The following is a 22,786-nucleotide window of genomic DNA, read 5'->3' as shown; positions in this document are numbered from 1 at the left end:
TTATACATTTATTTCTACATATAGCAGGAATGGTCCTCCGTAGTGAACCGCAACAAATTGAAATTTTGCGCATTTGTGTTGGGCTTATTCAGTAAAAAGTTCTCAAGAACAACTTCTCTATCTGCACTATAATTATGACTTGTTTTGTAATACTTGCTCTTGTAAGAGGGTGGACGTGTAAATAACAGCCAGCTTTCCACAATCACCCCTGCCTGTGTGCATTTGAGAATCTGAAGTCGTACGGATTTGTGAAATAAAATCCACGGACTTGTCAGACAGCTGCCGCCGAATGTACAAAATCAAAGCCGTCCCCATCATAACCTGAGCACAGCAAGCTCCTCCAGCAGAGACTTGAAATTATTTGTTGATTTACAGCATGATTGAGTGACTTCCCTTTCACCTCTTGCTCTCTTTTAAGTCCTCCTATGGTCTTTGCTTCTTTGATCTATCAGTAAAATACAAGGTGTTTCAACAGATATGACATCCTGTGATATAAATATCACAGAATTAGATGATTGAGCAAATGAAATCCACTGATTTAATGCCAGATGTTTCTCTTAAATGGGAAGTGCGGGTGCCAGCCATGTTGACTCATTTTTGAAGGCCTGCAGAAAATGTATTTCTGTAGCTATATTGGCATAGGACATATCAATTGAAAACCTAAACCCATGTTTCTAGCCATTACCATTTTTTAGTACCAATCCACCCTAGGGACGAGCTGCGACCCAAATCAAGAAAATATTTATCCTTAAAGCAGAAGACACTCAACTATATCATCTGATACTAAAGTGTGGAAATTTAGAGGCCTGTCTCACTGAGATAATAAGACGGATGTCACTCAACTTCTTGCGCATCAACTCTGAAAAGACCAAAATGTAAATTATTGGTCCATCTAATTGCCATGACTTGTTCTCAAAACTGCTCTGAACATTGACAAATGTAATATCACCCGGAGTGACTAAGTCGAAAATCTATGTGTCACAGTTGACCCCAATCTGTCCTTCCAGTTACACCTTAAGAACATTACTAGAAAAGCTTTTGTTCCATCATCGCAACATTGCTAAAATCCGCCCTATGCTGTCCTAGTCTGATGCAGAGATTATAATTCATCCAATTGTTACCTCACGTCTTGATTACTGGAATGTAAAATGAAATGAAATGATCTGCATTTATATAGCGCTTTTCAAGTCAATGACTTCCCAAAGCGCTTTACAATGTGCTCCACATTTCCCAATCGCGGCCTTGCAGCCATGTAAGGCGCTAACCTGCTTATTGGGGGTATTAGGGTTTCAGTGTCTTACCCAAGAACACTTCAGATTCAGATTCAGATTTACTTTATTGTCATTCGTGTACACGTGTATACAGAACGAAATGTCGATACATCTGACCCGCACAGTTTCTTTGAACGTCAGCCGGGATAGATTAACCATGTTTCGTCAGAATTTTAGCGCAGCAGTTCGTCATCTCGCGGTTCGATGCCACTTCCAGTTGTTAAATGGTCCAGTTTATTGTCCAGAGAGCGAACGTTGGAGAGGAAAATGGATGGGAGAGGCGTTTTGCAGGGTTTAGCCATGTAACACGGACGAGCCGGGATTCGAACTGGGATACCTTGATCCCAAGACGAGAGCTCTACCTCCTGAGCTACTCTCCGGTCTCCTGATGTCCAAAATCAAGAGCCTTCAGCTGGTACAAAATGCTGCAGCGAGGCTTTCAACCAAGACAAGAAAGTTTGATCACATTACCCTGATTTTAGCTAACCTGCATTGGCTCCCTGTTAGCTTAAAATGTAATTTTAAGGTTCTATTGGGATTATACAAAGTCATGCATGGACTTGCTTTCTCATATCTTTCAGATTTAATTTCCCCTATGTTCCGGTCCGGAGCCTTCGCTCTGAAAATGCTGGTCTACTAGTGATCCCAAGAGCCAAGAAAGGAACCGCAGGTTCGAGAGCGTTCTCCATTTTGGGCCCGGTTGTTGAGGAATGCTCTTACCCCTGAGATTAAATCTGCAACCTCAGTGGAACTGTTTGAATCTAGGCTTAAAACACACTTCTATTCAATAGCTATAAATGACCTATATTTCATCATGACAATATCTGTGAATTATTTGTTATCGCAACATCCATTGCAGCCTGGTCATCCTGGAAGGGGGATTACCTCATGTGCAGTTCCTTCTCAAGGTTTCTTCATTTTCCACATCTTGAGGTTTATGAGTTTTTTTTTGCCATCATGTAGGTTTTAGATCAGAGGATGGTGTAATAATAGTCTGTAGTTTGCAATAATCTGTGGTCTGTACAGCCTTTTAAGACTCCTTGTGATTTCAAATAAACATGGCTTGACACTTAAGCTGTCAACTTAAAGCAGAGAGAGTAGAATATATTCACATTTTTTTCAAAAAATAAAATAAACAGGAAAACTAAAACAACTTAAAATACTTTATATACTCGCATAGAAGCCCATAAGTGACCCCCTAAAACTGCTTCAAAACAGCCACACGCAAAAGAAAATCAAAATATTCATAAAACCTGTACCTAAACATCAATATATTTTTGTAATTATGTAGTTAATAAAGATCAATATACTGGTAAGCTAAAAATAAAGAATGTTCAAACCATTTACTGGACCTTCCAGGAGCACATCAATTAAATACACATGTTGGTATTTCACAATCGTTTCCTTCTTTGACTCAACCGTCACTTTTTTCCACTTTTCCTTCCCCTTATCAATACCTTTCCTGGGATCTATAATCATGGGCAGAAAAGGAAATAAAACCAATAAAATGAGATGTGGTCCCTCTCAAAAAGCGCCGACTGACTCAACAGGTAAAAGAGATCGACCAGGGCGTTATTGCCATCTACTGTTAAGGAGAGAAATTGACCCTAGGTTTTTTTCTTTTTTGCATCATTTTGCGAATGCAAGGTCCGCAACCCACTGAAAACGTTCACGACTCACTTTTGTGTGTCTTGACCCACCACTTGAGAAACTCTGGTTTAGTAAACAACAATTAAACATTGTCAAGTTTTCCGAGAAAACTGAGAAAAAATGGCTTTTAGTAAAGGGATGCATTTCAAGCAGAAATTTCACTTTGGTGAGGTGTTTTTGCATTTGTGATGCCTCCAATATCTAAAGGATGCTTTCCATAAACACAAGGGCACTTTGCTTGCAAAAATGTGTCACAAGAACACTGAACTGATGCATGAACGATGCAAGAACCGTTCAGCTACCAAAGCTTACAGGAAAGTGATCAAAATATTTCGGTCAGCATGGCGATCCCTTGGCCGACCGTGTTCCTGTGGGCGTGCAGGAAACGTCATCCCTCTCTGACCAGACGATGACTATGGAACTACCACCTTTTTTTAAAGATAAAAGCTTTGTTCTCTCACCACACGGCTTCAGTATGCCTACTCACCAAGCGGGGCTGCCCACACACTCTCATTTGCCGGATACAGGAAGCAACACTAGAAAGTAGGGGCTCCCTTGATTTGATCAAACCCAATCGTGCCAGCTAATGGTTATTTATCATACTGAAATCATTCCAAGAGGCTGAATACTTAATGAAGAGCTTACCCAAACATTTTATAATATATTTTGTAAATAAAACAGAGATATATGTTTACGTTTTGGCATTCAGGGACAATTATTCTAGAAAAGTATGTATACATTATGGCACTGAATGATTTAAGAAGTAAATGTTGAAAATTATAAGATTTTTTCTTTCAAATCTGAATGACAAATTCAAAAGCATCTGAATTTTCGAAATGTTCAATATATAAGCCACGGCATACGTCAAGTCGGTAATGCAGCTCCTGCCAAACATGCTGAAGCATATCTTGAGTAAAGTTCTCCAGCATATTAAATGTTTTTTTTTTCATTTTGTACACAAATTATCTGCTTGTGAGTTTGTACAGGTTAATATATACCGTATTTTCCGCACTATAGGGCGCACCGGGTTATAGGGCGCACCACCAAAAAATAGTTTTTGGTCCTATATCTTCCATACATAAGGCGCACCGGATTATAAACCGCTACAATGGGAACGTCGACAAAACAGTCAGATAGTTCAGTCAAACTGATTACCCCCTTAACATTCCCAAAGCTTGCAAAGAAGCAAATACGTGTCGTAGACACGTGCAGATGCGGTGTCCGTATGATGTCAATCAAATGCATCGTTCCAAATATCATTCGCAAGGTTAAAGTCTTAGGATTCAAGAAATGCCAACCATTCCTTAGTTTCTATTTTCTTTTTCGCTCGTAACTTTACTGTACATATGACAATAAACACTTGGAATTGAGTTTAATTTAAAAAAAAAACATCACAGAAACATCGATATCACTCTGAAACAAGATACTGGGAAAATATATAGCCAGAGTAGCTCACCGAAGTCGTTGCCTTCAATAATAATGTGCAACCATGGTCCTCTTATATCGGTGAGTGTAGTAAATCCAGGAGAGTCAAATCTTTACAAATACAGAATAGTAAAACATGTTCTCTCTATGCCGTAGACAACCAAATGCAAACATGTTCTCTCTATGCCATAGACAACCAAACCTGCTATCCACATTCATCTTTTTCGGCCAATTGCAGGCTTTGTTTTGCCCCTTTAGCCTATGCGAGCCTGTAAATGATAAAAAAGATCCGCCTCCTTTACCTCCGAATAATTTTAGCCAATAGTGATCGATTCAAATGATGATTGACACATTGGCTAGCAAATGAAACGCCGGCATATGTAGCCCAGCATACACCGCGGACGACTTCGCCTTCGGGGGAAAATCTAGTCGGCGGCTGCTTGCCTTAGTTGCAAGACTTTGCGACTTAATATTGATCCATATATAAGGCGCACTGTATTATAAGGCGCATGGTCAGTTTTTGAAAAAAATAAAGGCTTTAAGGTGCGCCTTACAGTGCGGAAAATACGGTATATTCATAATAATAATTATTAATAATATTCAAAGCATATCTTGCTTTTAAAACACCCTATACTGTATTTTCTCCTCATAAACCTGGGATTCGTCTTTTTTACCCTCCATTATGTGGTTGTTTTACTCCTATCTGGCTTGCACCAGATTTTTGCATGTATGATCCTTTTACATGCTGGTGATTATCCCTCAGTTGGTTTGGATTTTTTTTTGTAAGCACTTCATCATAAACAAGACACGATGCATCACACGATAACAGACCCCTAATTTTTGGATTTTGTTCTTTTTTCTTCTTCCTAAAATCAATGACTTGTTTTAACTCATTGGATGCATAATTAACAGACCACATGCCGCAAATGTAATGACGCATATTGTCAATGTCAGAAAAACATTTTGTATTTTCGTCATTTTTTTATTCCTTATTGAATGTTTCCGATTCAAATTGGGTCTTTTGTACAAAATATAACACTGAAAATGCTTTATTTTATTTTAAGATCAAATTGATTAGGTCAATCTGTTAAAACGCCCTTGTAATTTAGTCATAAAGTAACAAAGTCAAATAAAATAAAATTATATGAATAGAGACGTTGTTTTTACATTACAGGTAAGATCTTAAGTCCAAGCCCGACCAGACTCAATTTTTAGCCCGGGTCGGGCCTAAAATGTCAATCATTACATTCGGGTAGGGTCGGGCTTCTCTATTGCTGACATTTTTTTTTCAATAATCTACCTGTGATTGTTTTTCTATTTATCTTAAGTTTTCAAAATTTGAATCACATTTATTCAAAATGATATTATAAAACACTGCACAGTTTGAATCATTCATGCTCTCTGAACCATTATTACTAAATAATTTTTCATAAAACACCAAGACTTTTAAAGGACCAAATTACAGCTGTGTGCCTTAACGTGACAGGCTACATTCTCCAGAGTAATAATCCAAATGGAGGTCTCCCTTTACAGACCAAACGTATAATTTCAGTGTGATTGCGCTGACGAAAGTAAGCACGCCACTTATTTTCAAATTGCAATACATGCAAATCTCGGTGGGACTGATCTCAAACACAGTGCTCTACAAAGCATTGAAATCTCAGCGGTGTAACAACTGCATAATTAGCCACATCCCCATGAGGTTGAAACTGGATTACAGCGGGATGAATAGATAAATAAACACTCAGGCGTTCTCTAATAACTTCATGATGTACAGAGTAGAGAGGAGAAATGTTTTTCTCTCTTTACGACTGCGCCACTGTGCCAGGTGAATTTGTGCCGCGATAAATAGGGCAGGGCATCAGCAACTATAAAGATAAAATGAACTTGCCATCAACGTGTGTCATGCACTGCACGGTGATACAAGGTCAACCGTAGCAAATATTTGAAACCGCTGCAATAAAATTTGAGGTTATAAATGATTATGGGTGTGCTCCGATAAATACAATAAATCAACCCTGCATCAAGTTGCATTCTTCATGCTCAAGTAGCATACAGCCAATGCAAACAATAAAACTTTATGGCGTGATGATTTGTAACAGTAAAAAATATTGGTGGTAAAATGGGATTAATGGAAGGATTGCTGTCTTATTGCGTATTTTTTAAATGAAGTACTACTTATTCCATGACGTACACGGAATCCGTCTAACCAGCCATTAAGTGCTAATGACAACGATAGAATTAGAACAAGAATTTTCTTTATTATTATTGATAACAACGTAGTAAACATAGTTTACCACGGGATTAGATGAGCCATGTAATAAAAGACTTAAAAGGGAAAAGTAAGACAAAAAGAAAAGAACCTGTGGCTCTAAGGGAAAAGAGCCATAACCAGCTAGACCAAAGAAAAGCTTCGACCATCATGCTGTCTGGACTCCGAACTCTCTCCCTTGCCTACACCTCCCACCCCACTGCATTCTGTCAAATCAATACCAAACTACTCTATTTAGATTCGATTTAGATTTTTAGATTTTTATACGGATCCTTTTTTTTCTTACCTTGCTGCTGTCTGTAATTCTCTTATTTATTGCATATTTGCACATGGGAAAGATAAATACATTTTATATGTGCGGTATGTTGTGCATTTAGCATAATTGACAATAAAATTGAAGTTAAGATGAAGTTTAGTTGAGATGACAAAGTTTCATTATAACTTGGGCTCATTCCCTTTACTCCCCTTCCCCTCCATTTTGCGCAAAGCATGTTTACAAAGAGGCAAAGAATGTCCCATTCCTCCACACAGCATTGTTAAGATGAAAGAGTACGGTACTCGAGCACCCTTGTTACAATGTTAGGTGCCCCCTAGCTGCTTCTTAGTTACGCACACTCGGCATTACTGACCAGCTGGAAGTAATTGTTGAACCTTTACCACATGCTGGCTGAGATGGAAAGCTGCGTCATTGCTGTCACAGATTTCTTGAACAATTTTACATATTAGCTATGTTTTTTAAATATATTGAGTATGTTTTGTGTATTGTTACCCAATGCAACATCTATGGCAGCCTTGTCATAATGGAAAGGGAATTATCACTTGTAGGGCCCCTTCTCAAGGTTATCTATTTTCCTCAAGTTTGGGTTTTTGAGTTTTCCCTTGCCCGCATGCTGGTTTCAGATCAAGGGATGGTGTAATTCTGCCTTGGGATTAAGTACTATACAAGTGTGACTTGACTTGAAATTGCATTTGAAAACTTATTTATTTTTAAATTGAATCTTTTCTGAGAAAATGCATTTATGTGCAATGATACCTCCCCTACATCCTCCCAGACTCTCTGAGAATGGTTAATTAGTTTATGAAATTCATACCTGTTGGAATCTCCCTGGAAAAGTAAAAAAGGTATTTGGGGCAGGGGATGAAGACCACTTCCCCAACATCAGCATTTGGCCAGCAGGTGATCTTGTCCCACGTACCACTGCAACCTGGAAGTCACATATACAATAAACACAGAATGAAAATTACCTCCCAACCAACCAACATGCTTGGGGAGTAAAGGAATACATGAAACAATGTTACGTAATTAGGATACAAAAAACAGAATCGTATTCCGTTTCAGTTACAGAGAAAAGACGTAATCAAATTATAGGTTTATTTAGTTGAATTAAGGATTACGTTGCAGGATTTCAGTTTTTTTTTTTTTTAAGTATTTTTATACATACATAATGCGCCGATAGACGGCTTTTGTGTTTCATAATGTCAATCATTGACACTAGATGGACAAAGAGAGATGAATTTTAGACACGCGGTACGTGCGGATCGTAGTAGCCTCCATATAGTGCAGATTGTACAGATTGCATGTTCGTCACACGGTGTTGCAGGTAAAAGTACTTTTGATTCCGTCTTATTTATGTATGTAGCACTCATTTTGTTGAATTGGTGCGAGCTTGCAGTTTCATGAGGCTGTTTTTGTGTGTGATTTTTGGTGCGCTAGTGATGCATTCGGGGATATTAAGTAAATTTGCTTAATCATCTTCTTTTTGTGTTTTGTAGTTAATTGTTGTTCAATATCCACGATATGATCACTGTATTAATCTACTCTTAACGCGAACCAAAACAGAGCATAGAGAAAGTTTGATTTTTGCTTGATAAACTATAATATGTGGTTAAAATTGAAGCACTATTTTGTTGGACGACAAGCAACTACCTGACCTTGGTTTCTTCCAATTCTTTTTCAAAGTTACATTGTTCCATCCATCCATTATATGCACCGCCTATCCTCAGGGGAGTGTCACAGGGGAGTGGGAAGGGGACACACTGAAGTGGTACTTTGCTCATTTTGTATTTTATTAGCATATGTGGTATTGGAGTAATCCAAAAGTAATTAAAAGTAATCAAGTTACATTATTGAAATATTATGGTATTGGGATTATGTGACTTATTACACTTTTCAACAGGTAAATATTAACTGTATCGGATTACATTTTTAAAGTAACCCTTCCAACCCTGCCAACCAACCACCCCCGAAAAAATGCCTTCCATCAAAGTTGTTTGGCTTCTGAATTAGCGTTCCCATGGCAGCCAGCGCATCAGATCCATAAGAGCAGATCTCTTAGTTTAACACTGAGCTCCGCCATGACTTATAAAAAGGCTCCCCGTCCTTTGTTGCATATTCTGATTTGAATCATCAGTCAGAAGAGATTTTCCACACTGCATTTTGGTTCGGTATAGAGAAGTGGGTCACCACGCCTCAATTCAAACATCTGTTTATTACTTTGTTGGTGATACGTTCCACGTTTGTCGGTTGCGGGTACAGTGGCACCAACACTTGAGGGACACCAGAAAAGGAAAGGTGAGCTGTAAAAGATTGTTTTCAATTGATTTCAGAGTGTGGGAGAGGCATTCAACCCCTACTGTGTACTAAAATTGCGAATTTCTCACAGTTTTGCCCAAATATGTGCTGAGTGCTGATAGTGTCCCACATTTCCCATATCTCTCTCTCTCTCTTTCTTTTGGGACACGGAGAAGAGATCGAAATAGCCATGATTTTCTCATAGCTCTTGTTTACTTAGACTTAGATAACCATCCATCAATTTTCTGCACCGCTAATCTTGACAAGGGTTGCAGGAGTGCTGGAGCTCATCTCAGCTTTCTTTGGGCAGCGGTTAGGGGAAACCCTGCCTGAATGTAAGAGGAGACGAGAGTGCCCGGAAGATACCCACAAAGGCACGGGGAGAACATGCAAACTTTTCATAGGGAGGCCCGAGCTGGAATTGAACCCGGGACGTCCAAACCACTCAGTCGGGCTGCCCCTTTAGATAACTATAATGCCTTTTTTTAAAATTTGGTATATGAGCAGCAAGGGGTGGCACAAAGGTCGACTGTTTATCGAGTCCGCCTTACATTTCAGAGGTCCCGGGTTCAATTCCAGTTACTGGCCTCGTTTGCATTTTCTCCATGGTTGCTTCGGTTTCCTCCAACATTCTAAAAACATGTAGGCAGGTGTACTTCTGACTGAAAATTGTCCCTAAGACTGAATGATCGTCTGTCCCTGTGTGCCGTGTGATTGGCTAGCAACTAATCCAGGGTGTCCATCACTTCTGTCACCGCCATGCGGAAAAGAAGGAGAAAAGATGATTTGCTCATTAATTAATCGTCAATATGGTGAACTTCTTCCAGTTTATAGTAAATCAGAGAAACAATCTGCATGCTGCTCTGTTGAAGCGTGCAAGAGATCTGATAAGTTTATCGCCTTTATAATGTTGGAAACCTGCAAAGAAGACTTCATGAGATGCCAGTGCTGCATCGGGTCAGGTGCAATCGACATTTCGTTCTGTGTACATTGTTACACAGAATGACAATACAAGGAAATTATTATTATTATTATTATTATTTTGCAAACTCTTATTTGTTGTTTTGACAATTACATAATTGTCGCTCTCACCCAATCATGTTGCTGTTCTTTGATTATCACACCCCTTAGGGCTGATCTGCTTTTTATAACCCTGAAGATTTAATAAAAAGAGAATGGGGATAGATATTCCCTGTCTGAAGTCTTGTCTTCCTGTCCTCCTTGCAAGTTCAAATTACAATCATGTTTTTTCTCCTTATTTTGAGTGTCTACTCGAACTTAAACCTAACAGTGTCCATCCGTTTCTATGATCTCATTAAAGGGATCATGTGTTTATCTAGCGCCTTCTAGCGGAAAAACATATATTTAGATTTAAATAATAAGGAAAAGTAGATAAATTCTTATATTAATGTGGATATTTCAGAGTACTATGAGGTCAAGTAATTTGCATTTATTTTGCATGAAATGAGTCTAACTTGGAGGAAACTAGAATATTTGTTCGACATTTCGCTGCTACAAGTATCACAGAAAAACAAAACTTTTCCGAAAGCCTGGGCATATAATAAGACAAAAAAGTTTTGTATTGTTCCTTGTGCTTTTTAGCACCCGCTTTATGATGCACTACACAACACAGTGACATCTAGTGGTCAATTATTACACACTGTCCCTTTAAAGTCAACGTTGATATGACTTTGGTTGAGAGGCATGGAAGCATGTTGTTCCCTCTTGAAATTTTTCCATCTGTTTGCAGTTTTTTGATGAAGGTACTAAAGGCCGATTTATATCCCGCATTGAATCCAATTAGTCTGTTCTTCTTCCGCCATGCAGGCCATGCACCGTCTCAGCTCTACTTTTAAAAAGAATAATATATAAGAAAAGTCTTTCACTTCTACCACGACGCAATCGCCTATTCGAACTTGTCAAACTTACTGCCCATAAGTCAGGCAATATACGCCAATGTTCAATCTTGAAAGTCTAAGACCAGACCTGAAAAAAAAACATTGATTGACTTTAAGGTCCATTTTCATTCTGTTTAGCATTTTCAAATGTCAACCAATCTAAAATCAGGGTATATTTCATAACGACTCGTTGCCAGTGTCTCTTTTACAGCTATAGTTGCGAACCGTTAATGCTAGCATAGTACAAAATAGAATAGAATAGAATAGAATAGAATAGAATAGAATAGAATAGAATAGAATAGAATAGAATAGAATAGGTCTTTATTGTCATTATTATCATTGGATGCATCAAGATTAGACATGGCACTCAAGGGTAAACATGGAAAAAAGACTTTAAAGAGAAGAATAAGATAAAAGACTGCGACATGGTGCTTAAAAACATTGATGCAGTGAAAGAATAGCGTATTTTAACAATAGTGCAATGAAAAGTAGTGCAATAACATTAGCCGCAGCAAAAAATACCAAATAAGTTGCAAGTTTGAATATCTTTACTGTTCTCCGCACTTGTTTGGGGTGGCGATGGCCCTGGGGAGGAAACGGTCTCTGATGAGCCTGTTTTTTCTTGTTTTAAGGGACCTACCAGAGGGTAATAAGAAAAAAGGGGGTAGCCCGGGTGAGAAGAGTCCCTTATCATATAGACGCCTCTGCTACCATCACTTTTTTATAGTAGTGTCATATAAACAGCAGCAAAAGGCACGTTAACACTAGTGTCTCTCATTGGGTGCGAAGTTAAAAAATGCAGAAAAATCAAGCTTACCCCACTGCTGATTTGTCACAAAAACGTTGATTTCCTCAAGATGGTTTCTCGTTTATGTGGGTTATTTTTGTGTCATGTATTTTTAACTCACCTCTCACATTGAGAACTTCAGAACACTTGATAGCTGCTACTGAAATCATTAAGGGGGACACTGTAATCTCAGCTTCAGATGTTGTTGTATTGAAGAAGCATTTGAAAAAGTGGACATTATAGGATTAAAGATACGTTATGACTTCCTCTATTCAGTTATTTGTTAGAGAACAATACCAGACTTTCAAAGTGTCGTTCATTCTCAGCTCAGGTAGTCATTGTCATCCTACTCTCTCACACCAGTTTCCATCATTGTATTGAGCAACTTTTCTTTTAGATCTTTCACGTTTTCTCGGCTCCATCCTTGGGGCCTGATTGGTTCAATACATCCAAGTCCACTCGCCAAAATGTCTGTAGTGACCTTGACTGTGCCTCTCACAAGCTAATTTTGAATTCCATCCAACTCCCGTTACGCCCTAAAAGTACTTCAATATATTCCTTTCCACCACTTATGGCTCAAGGCCCTGTAACAAATCTGGAATGGCCAATTTGTATTTTTAGATGACATAAAGATCATCCATGATTTCCATGGCAATCTTCTTTTTGTTTCATGTTTTATTTTTCTATTTACTGTATTTTCCACACTATAAGCTGCACTGGATTGTAACGAGCTCCCCCAACAAAAAGTGTTTTGACATATATTTTTCATACCTAGGACACACTGGACAATAAGGCACATAAAATTGAGACTACAGTAAGAGCTAAAGTGTTTATTTGTGTATAACCATTGGGCTCTTTATACAATTATGGCATATAATCGCTGATTAAAATCGTAAAAGATTGTCTTCAACGGAAATCAGACCTGGGTTGCGGCGGTGAGGGCGCTGAACTTTGCCCACAAGACAACCAGTGGTACAGATTACATATGGAAAGGCATTTGAGTTTTTTTCATTATCACACTATTTTTACACTCATAATAAAATAAACCTTACCGCTTACAAGCATTTTGTACAATTTGCCAAATGAAATAGTAAAGTGAATAAATACATATAATAAAAAGGAAACATGATAACGCTGGATAAATTATTATTGTTTTTGTTTTATGATTTATTTAACAAATTGTATTTGGTAAGATAAGAAAATAATTCTTAAAATCAGAATATGTTATGATTAAAATTGACAATTTATTTTTAGAAAAACAAGAAACAAATATAGAAAAAAGCAGCAGAATTATATATGTGATTTTCAAATTTTTTTTTTTTTTTTTACAATTCAATTCAAAATGTATTTCAACCCTGCAACCCCAATAAGGATGAGCAGTACAGAAAATGGATGGATGGATTTTAGGTTAGTAAAAAAAAAATGATAAGATTTAAATACAAATTAAATTTATGCAAAATATGTTTCGCGTAAGACAATACAGTTGCTCTTATTTTACTTGTTTTACTACTTTTTAACTCGATATTTTTTGTTGTTTTTGATCATGTTTGCTACTTTTTGGTCTTATCTCTTTATAACAGGCACATTATATTAGCTCAAATGATGTAAAAGGTACTATTTATCGCTTTAGTTAGTTGTTTTAGATTCGACTTGAAGAATATGAAAATGAGTTGTTTCTTTTGGAATTTGAGCTAAATCCACATGATGATGGTCTGGCAGGAGGAGCAAAGTATGTGCAATCATGCAAAATACAATGCCAATCCAGGTTTGAACAGCGTTTGTTGTTTTTTGAGCGAGTTTTGTCACTTCCATCCAGACCTTCAGTGGAATTAGCAAATAAGGATGAGGCAAGAGTATATAACGGTTGACCATTACAAACATCCACATACCTGATGTTTTGTTCTCGATCTGAGCCTCGCACAGGTCCTTCTCCTTGTCCAGCTCCCTCTTCATGTCGCACATCTGATTCTGCATGGAAATTACCTACGAAGAGAGTAGACAGCACTCAAGTAAAAATCTTGGCACGAGTGCTCTGTAAAGGAGCAAAAGAAGCTTTTTATATCGAGGTGAAATTTCCTCAATTGTTTCCCGAAATGATTCGGACCGGCGCAGCTGCCAAGTACCTCATCTGGCATATACAAAAGATGAAAACACATTTCCTGGACATAGTCAGCCAGTACAGTCATTAAATTTCCATATTTTCAAGTGGCAAAGGAGATGAATGCACACTTGCTAAACAAGTTTTTCGTGGGAGTTATTACTTTTACCTTTTTACTAAAGATCAGACTGATAAAACGTAGCCATTAGAGGTAAGATTGGGCCTAAGAAAATTCCACCCCAACGCGACCCAGGAACGCGGGTAATAAAGCCTGACCCATCCCAAACCCAACACATTGACTTTATTTGAGGACCCGGACCCGAAGAAAAAAACAACCTTTCATATTTTATTTGGAATGCTTCTCTCTGACAGCCTTCTTTTATTAATGTATCCACCCGTCATTTTTCTTTGTTTCTTTTCTATGTGTCGCGCGGTGAAGGAACCGCGCAATGGATTCAGTTCTGTCTCGTGCAGCCCTGAGCGAGCGGGCCGGGCTTTTTTTCTCGATTAAATATCCCTTTCGCGCAGCACAGACATTGTTGCCGCGTGCTCGACAATGACAGGTGGATGAATAAAAAAAGAGAAGAATGATATTTAATGATTTAATTTTGGGTTTCGCTCAGCCTATAGATTTTACCTCCCGTATCTATTGCTGGCCACAACATGACTCTAATATTGATGGGACATCTGGCTCTTGATCTTTTTAGAGAATGGGCTCTTTCAGCTTGGCTCACTAAAGAAAGTCGGCTCTGTGGTTCCCGTAAACGGCCTTTTAGATTTTTTTGTTCCTTTAATCAATATTATCACCAATAATAATGTGACATTATGTAGTAATGAATAAATATATATTTTTTAATGTATTACGGTAATCCATCGCTGTTTCACTGTTCACGTTTGGTGGTTTCGCTACTTAGTGGATTTTCATCATTCATTGTGTTCTGCATTATTAATTTCATACAAAGCAACTTGAAAAGAAATCAACACAGAATCCCAAAAAACACACATCATGGCCATATGTGAATAAAAAAAATAACCTTGCAGTGTAACATCAAATAAACAACGAAATATAAAAATACCCTTTCAAATTTGTCATGTACAAAAAAGCTAAGATAGAAACATGGGACCCCTGAAAAATACAAAACATTTGAAATTTAAATATTCACAGAAAAACATTTTTTAAATAAATCTAAAATACAACATTTTATATAAAGTAATCTCTGCTTTTTCGCAGGGGTTGCGTTCCAAAAAAACCACAGAGACATTGATTTATTCATGAGATATCAGCAACATAATATATACAATTATAACAAGGTAACATCTATAGCTCTACAAATAAAAAAAACAACACATAATTGCAGTTGAGTCTTTATTATCATTATACAATAGAACAAAGAAATGTTTCAGTGTAAGAAAGCTAAGAGTCACAAACGTAGTTATTTCCCACGAGTTGTAGCCCCAGTTCATCCGTTTTATGGTAAATGGATAATGGCATTGGTGAGATACAGGTTTGGCAGGGGTGGCTTGTAAGAGTTGTTGCGTAGTCATAGCAGTAGGCTGACTTTGTGGCAGTGCTGTGGCTTTCGCTGCCGACACCCCTTCGGTCTCTTCTCTACCTGATAACGACCCACGGAGCATTTCCTTGCGTTTCTTTGACTTTCCAGGAGTCCGATTTAACTGCTGAATTTCTTGTCATTGTGAGGAGCTACTAAAACACTAGCTGTTGCCTTGCTTTGCAGTTAGTTTTTGGTGGACCCATTAACTTGTGTGCTTGCCCAGCTGTTTGACTGAAAGCATACACCAGCCTATCACAGTGGCGCACACACCCAGCACACACACACACACAGACACACACACACACAGCCCTCTGGCACTTCCCCCAATGATTACATTTGCTGTGTGTTGCCTGCTGCAAAACACAATGCACGATGAAAATTTGCAAAGTATTGAAATACCGAAAAGTAAACAGCAATACAGTGAGGCATTATTGTACTCAACAAATTTAAACTCAAACAACCACACAGAATCCCCGGTAAATGCATATTGACCAATCGTGTCTCTTGAAGGGAGACGGCTCCTGATTAGCAGGGAGCCAGCTCCCGTTGATTACTTCGAAGAGCCAGTTCATAGAGCCGTTATGTTCACAAACAACTCATATTACTCCCATTTTTTCCACACAACACTATAACCAACCCATAATTGCATACATGACTCGTTTCTTCAATCAGGTAAGATCAATTTGAAAGAATGCACACTATTATTTTGTCCTCCAAGAAAAAAAATCATGAAACATGTAAGGCTTTATCTTTATACACAGCACAAGTCAATCATAAAGCTCATTCGAATGCTTATTTTGTTATTTTATTTCATTTTTTCCCGAGTGGCATCCCCCATTGGGTCAGAATATTCGCCACATTTGATACCAGAAAAAAAGACAACCGCATTGGAAACTGAATGTTTTTATGTTGATATTATCCATTAATATCACTTTACACCACGATCACAATCAGTTAGATCAGATTTTTCCTGGTCTAAAATATTTCCGGTCACAAAACTGGAAATGCGCCAGAACACCCGGGGAGGATTAGCGCAATTTACAAAGACACCCGCCACGGCAATTAGACTGTGTCTGTTTTCAGGCCAAGCACAGTCTATCTGTTCGAAAATTGCCAGATGCAAGGCAGCTGTGTACACCGGAACACCTAGACCATTAGACTGGACTCGGAGTGAAAATAAAGATACATGATGTTTTTGAGGCTGAGTACACTTGCGCCTCTCTGTTAAAATCAAACCTCTAGTCTGGATATTGTGTAAGACGTATTGGTTAAGAGCATGTAGATGTAGGATGTTGGGCTTGAATTTCGAGCCAGGTTCGGGCATCAAATCTCAATCATTAAGTCAGGCCGGGCTTCTCTCTCGAAGTTTTTTTTTTCTTCGTGGAGAATCAGCACAGTAGGCCCCTACTTTTAATAAATTAATTATTTGGATAACTACTTTTTACTTCTAATTGAGTTATATTATTCCAAAGTAACTGTAACAGCGACATGCGTACTTCGGCGCCTATGTGTGCGCTCCGGAGCCGAATTGTGCGTTTCGGCGATGCATTTCGGGACCACGCACACTTCAGCGCCGGGGAGCAGCTTCGGGTTTGCTTGGGTCCCGGTCCCTCAAATCAAGGGGTTCGGTCTGGTCCGAGTCGGGCAGGATTTTTTTTAGGCCCGATCTTTCACGGGTATCTTAATTACCACATCTTCAGCTTTATTTTGTTTTGCTAAAAGGGACACTTTTTTATTCCAACAACACAGTTTGTTGACTATTTGAGGGGGTTTTAGGGGTGTTTATATCATAGAAATGCTGAAAAAACAGACTGATGATGAATTATGGATACAACCAAATCTAATAAAGTCCTGAGATTTATGTATCTGCAGTATATCATAAAACACTGAAAAGATTACTTATGTTCAAATATGGATATAAACAAATGTGATAAAGTCCAAAGACTTAGGTACAACACTGCACACCAGTTAACCACAGTCAATTGCTTCCATTAATAATGATTGTAATTCCCCGTATTAAGCAATGATAAACCTTACAATCACCCCGCAAGACACACAGTATTTACTTGGAGTGGGCAGATCAATACAAGTATCGGTATTATCAATACTAGGCAAGCACTTGAGTTGGATCGATACTTTTGTCATTGATAGACATTTCACTCCTCCACGGATATTCTTAAATACGCATTGTAGATAGAGCAATTCTCTCTCTGATCTAGCGCCCTCAGTCACTCTCTAAGTTAATGCCTGAGTATGTGACTGACACTTTTAGCACCTCTCTCTACCTGGCCCGCTGCTGCTCCTGCCTGTCAGACTGACAATAGGGCGACCGACCAACCCTGCCAAAAGCAAAGAATGACAAAGACAAATAGGAAGGGCAACTCCAGAAAACAATACCAGGTCTCATTTTTGGGGTAAAGTGGTCGGCTGCTGTGTAAACAGTTTGAAAAATCGACACAAAAATACCTGAACAAAACTAACCATGTGGAGATCAATGAGCTGCAAAACCTTACTGTTTCTGAACAAAAAACAGTAAATTTGTTGTCACTTCTGCAACAGAGTCAGTGAGAGACAATTGATGCTTTATTTGCACTGCTGACGTTATTCTTAGAAGGAAGTTTGGTTGTTTTGTTGACATATAGTATTTGTATTTATTATTTACATTGCTGCTTTTTTTGGGTTGACTCCATCGGCTTCTGTTCTGAAACCGTTGTAATAAAAATATTGGTATTCATTTTTTATACTTTTAAAATTTGTAATGGAGTTATTTAATAAAAATGAAGCATTTTTAGAGGATAATATCTTTATGATCTGTTTATCGATAATATAGACTAACTCAAAAGGGGACGTGATCAATTATTCAATAATCACGACATTTCTGAACAAAAAGTATCTGTATCGGATCAGTATTGATCGATACTACCCTGTATTTACTTGGATTGGACCGACACCAAAATCCCGGAATCACCCACTTTACATTACTCGCAACAAAATAGACTATGTAGACCAAAAATAAAGATACATTGTGTATAAAGTAAATTTGAATTACCATATAAACAACACAGCTATTCTTTCAGCATCTGTCTTAGTTATTTCTCCACTTACAGTCAATTTAGTGTTTCTTATTATACGTACGTTGAAGATTTGAGATTTAAAAAAAAAAAAACAAGTCCTTTCAAAAAAAAATTCCGAGCAAAAATTATTTTACGGCGTGCGCAAAGTAAAAAAGATCAAATAAAACATAAAATACGGGTAAAAGCGTATAAGTTGACAGGTAAATAATACTACCTATGTTTAAACCAAATGTGTTATTTTCAGGATCTGCACTGACAGAGGCATTTATACATAAATCATACATGCTTCTCCAGGGGAAACCGATGTAACTAAGGATGCTGGAAAGACCACTAAGTGACGAGACAGAGGGGAGGCTGTTGCCATGGTGTCGTGTTAAGAAGACCATTACATCCCGGATCCAAACCCGGCATAAAAGGGCATAAGTGTCAGGGAAACCTTTGAACTGTTCTGATGCTGTGATGCCCAAGACAAAGCTGACTGAAACATGTTACAATAATGATATTAAAATTCTTCAGGTCGAAAAGGTTTACAAAAACAAAATCACGAGGGAGAGCTTGTCTTTTTATTGTGTGGATTCAAAATATCAAAAAGTTATTCAAACTAAACATTGCGAAGCAAGATGACTGCCCCATTGGTCACAATGGCGAGCAAAGCATCCAAGACAAACTCTCTTGACTAATCGGTTAAATCTTGTGCGCATACTAAAGCTGCAAAATTCCATATGGACTAAAGTTTACTGGCAGGCGCATTCCTGAAAGGAGGTCACTTGTGTGTTTAGTTGTACTCACAGGTTTCAGCAGCATGCAGGATAAAAGAATGAAAAGACTCCTCCTGTGTTCTGCATACATCTCCGCAGTGTGTTGCTCGTTTGATTCCAAAAGTGAATGTATGCTTCGGTAAAACCAGATTCAGATGCTTCGTCTGGGCTGACTTGTGCGTTGTTGCACGCAAGAAGTGGCGCGGATCGCGCAAGTGGCAAAATGCTTCTCCTCCCAGCCATTGCGCACAAGTGATAAGCAGCCAATGAAAACTGCTCTGAGGGCAACGGGACACGCCTCAGACACACCTTCCGTTTAACTTCATCAAACCTTTGTCACGTTATGCAGTCCTGATGAGATTGAGGATTGTGAAGCATTTTTTTTGGCATGACACTTTAAATTAAAAAAATAATGATAATAATAATCTAAAGGAAAATCACCCTGCTATTTCAAACACTTTCACAATACATAATAAGCATTAAATAATGAGATCTCACAAATAAATGAATCTACATAGTATTCATTATTGATTGGCAGCCAGTGTTGGGAGAAGAGGTAAGCTCAGGTTTAAAAAGTTCAGCCCGACCCAACCCGAGTCGCGAGTATATAGACCCGAACCCGCCCATACCTGACAGATTAGCTTGTTTTGATAAAGAAGCCCGAAAAACACCCGAAGCTGTAATTTTCCGCAAAAGTAAACACGAACCTTTCACTCCGTCTGCGCGTACTTCAGCGCCAAATTGTGCTGAACTACGCAGCTTGAGGTGTACTTGGGGTCGAGTCCCTCGAATCAACTGTGTACTGCAAGCACAGCGCCTAAAGAATGATTATGCGCCAAAGTGCGCATCTCGGCGACGTGCAGCAAAAGTGAAACTGAAGAAAATGGCATCGAAATGAAAATCATATTCTTCAGAATACAAGCTGCTACTACGTAAAGATTTGGCCAAAAAGCAGAAATAAAGTTTGTAAAACTTGTAAGCTATTGGCAAGAAGCAGAAATGACGTCTGACGTGAGGGAGGTGTAGGGGGAAGCTGCGCATCTTTTACCCTAACACGGAGGGGAAAAACTTCTTTGGATTTAGTTATTTTAGGGTAACGAATTTTCTTTTTCTAAACGATTACTTGGATAAAAGTACGTGCATGCTGGGTAGATACTCCATGAAAGGAAGAAAAAAAAAGGGCGAGAGAGACTTAATAATTGACATTTTAAGTCCGGACACAAGATCTTACCTCTAGTTGGGAGTTTAGAAAGAAATGCATTCATGAAGGGCAATTACTTTTCTCTGAAAACAAGCTCGGCTCAACTGTCGTTATAACATGGTGCGTCATTATTCTGCTACTTTTTCAAAGCAGACAAATAATTTCACTGACTTCTGTTCTTTGATGGTTACTCCTCCGTTCACAAAGCTTTATCTAACCTGCAATCGATCAGCGACACAAGACTGAATACAACACTTGAGAGAGTTGGGCATGATTATCTACCTTCAAAATACAACTGAATACAGTTAAGGTGGGATTGTCTCAAGCACAGCATACGAGAGTGAGTATTTTCTCCCTACTGATATTTTGACATTCTCCCTACCGTTTATATTCACATCTAAGCCATGTTTACAACCATTCATCCATCTCTTCCAATTATCCAGGGTTGGGTCGCAGAGGCTGCAGCCTCGGCAGGGATGCCTAGACCTCCCAATCCCCAGCCACTTCATCAAGCCCATCTGGCAGGATCCCAAGGTGTTCCAAGACCAGCCTAGAGTCGTCGTTTCTCCAGCATGTCCTGGGTTGTTGCCCGGGCCTCCTACCGGTGGCACATGCACGGAACACCTCCCGAGGGAAGTGTACAGGAGGCATCCTTATCAGATGCCTGAGCCACCTCCGCTGGCTCCTGTCAATGTGTCTGAGATTCTCACCTTATCTCTGAGGGAGAGACGAGTCACCTTGCTGAAAAAACTCATTTCAGCCGCTTGTATCCGGGATCTTGTTCTTTTGGTCATAACACCACCAGGGACCGGTACAACCATAAAATAAAATAATTAAATCAGGGGGTCAAGTTTATATGCATATATTTGGTTGTGTGTCACAAATCAGCCAATTGTAGGCAGTGTTTGGGGAGGGGGCTTGGCTTATACAGAACCATAGAAATCAATGGGGCAAAAAAGAGTGCTATTTTTTTTTTTTTGTAAAATTATTTTTGCAGTTCACCATACCAGTAGAAAAAACGAACATTTTTGTAAATTACACAGAAATGGTACAATAAGTATTTTCATGTGTGTAGCATATTTCTGATCGTTTGAATATAGAGAATGACTGATTATTTTTTTGTTTTCAGAGGTTTGTTGAAAAAAGAGGGCTTACTAGGTATTCAGGTAAACTTCACCTCTGACACAGGGTTTATTCTTTTATGTCTTTTAACCACATTTGCTACCTTAGAGTTGATAGTTAAAAGATTAATGGATGAGTTTGTATTTCTGGTTATTTTATTGATTACCTATAATAGGATAAAGATGCACTAGATGAGTACATATAGAACTATACAAAGGGAACTTCCACCAGACTACGCTAACAGCCATGTAGCACGTTCTTTGAAAAAGGGTGGTGGTGTCGCACTCATTTTTGAAAAAACGCTCAAATTTACTCCTCGTACCTCTAATAATTACAAGGCGTTTGAGGCTCTTGTGATGCGGTCCTCTCGATTGTCAATTTATGTAATAACTATCTATCGCGCACCTGGACTATACACAACTTTCTTAGACGAATTTGCTGAACTTTTGTCTGAACTAGTAACCTATGCAGACAAAATTATAATTATGGGGGACTTTAACATTCATATGAACTCCCCACTCAGTTCACTTACTATTGCGTTTAGGTCTCTAATTGATGCATTTGGTTTTAATCAACTGGTTGATTTGCCAACCCATAAAAATGGAAACACGCTAGACTTGATTCTGACTCGAGGAGTTTTAACCTCAAACATTATGGTGTTACCGTGTACTACCGTTATCTCGGATCATTATTTAGTTACATTTGAGGTGCTAGCTAAATGTAGTGTTAAAAAAACGGAAGGATTTAGCGGACGCAATATAAGCACTGGCACAGTTTCTGAGCTCTCCGATATTCTTCCAGGAGCAGTTGCGTCCTTTCCTTCCTACATAGGTTCCATCAAACCACTCCTAAATGAATTCAACGCTACCCTGGCTAGTGCTCTAGATTCAGTAGCGCCCATCCGGTATAAATCACGACCTAAGAGACGCACACCTTGGTTTAATGATGAAACTAGATCCCTTAAACGAGAATGCAGGAAATCTGAAAGAAAATGGCGCGCTACCAAGCTTGAAGTTTTCCTTCAAATCTGGTGTGATAGTTTGTTGAAGTATAAAGCGGCTGGCCTCTGCAAAATCAGCCTACCTTTCGAAGGTGATTGCGTCAC

General features: G+C 38.6%; 1 protein-coding gene across 2 annotated transcripts in view; it reads right to left on the bottom strand.

Moving 5' to 3' along the window:
- The window catches only part of LOC148373374 (vasoactive intestinal polypeptide receptor-like), a 57,119-nt gene extending 37,587 nt beyond the window's left edge, over window positions 1–19,532 (bottom strand). For both annotated transcript variants that reach the window (XM_088352764.1, XM_088352841.1), the window contains exons 1-3: window positions 19,390–19,532; window positions 13,765–13,858; window positions 7,710–7,823 (exon numbers count right to left, since the gene is read on the bottom strand). In XM_088352764.1, the coding sequence (XP_088208890.1) occupies window positions 7,710–7,823; window positions 13,765–13,858; window positions 19,390–19,449 (268 nt within the window). In that variant the 5' untranslated portion in view covers window positions 19,450–19,532. The remainder of the gene's footprint in view (window positions 1–7,709; window positions 7,824–13,764; window positions 13,859–19,389) is intronic.
- Between the last annotated feature and the right edge of the window lie 3,254 nt (window positions 19,533–22,786).

Source organism: Urocampus carinirostris, chromosome 1 (assembly GCF_059441175.1).
Source record: "Urocampus carinirostris isolate Australia breed hairy pipefish chromosome 1, RoL_Ucar_1.0, whole genome shotgun sequence".
In the NCBI taxonomy this organism is placed as follows: Eukaryota; Metazoa; Chordata; class Actinopteri; order Syngnathiformes; family Syngnathidae; genus Urocampus; species Urocampus carinirostris.
Note: the sequence above shows the minus strand (reverse complement) of the source record. Positions and strands in the feature narration are given on the sequence as shown.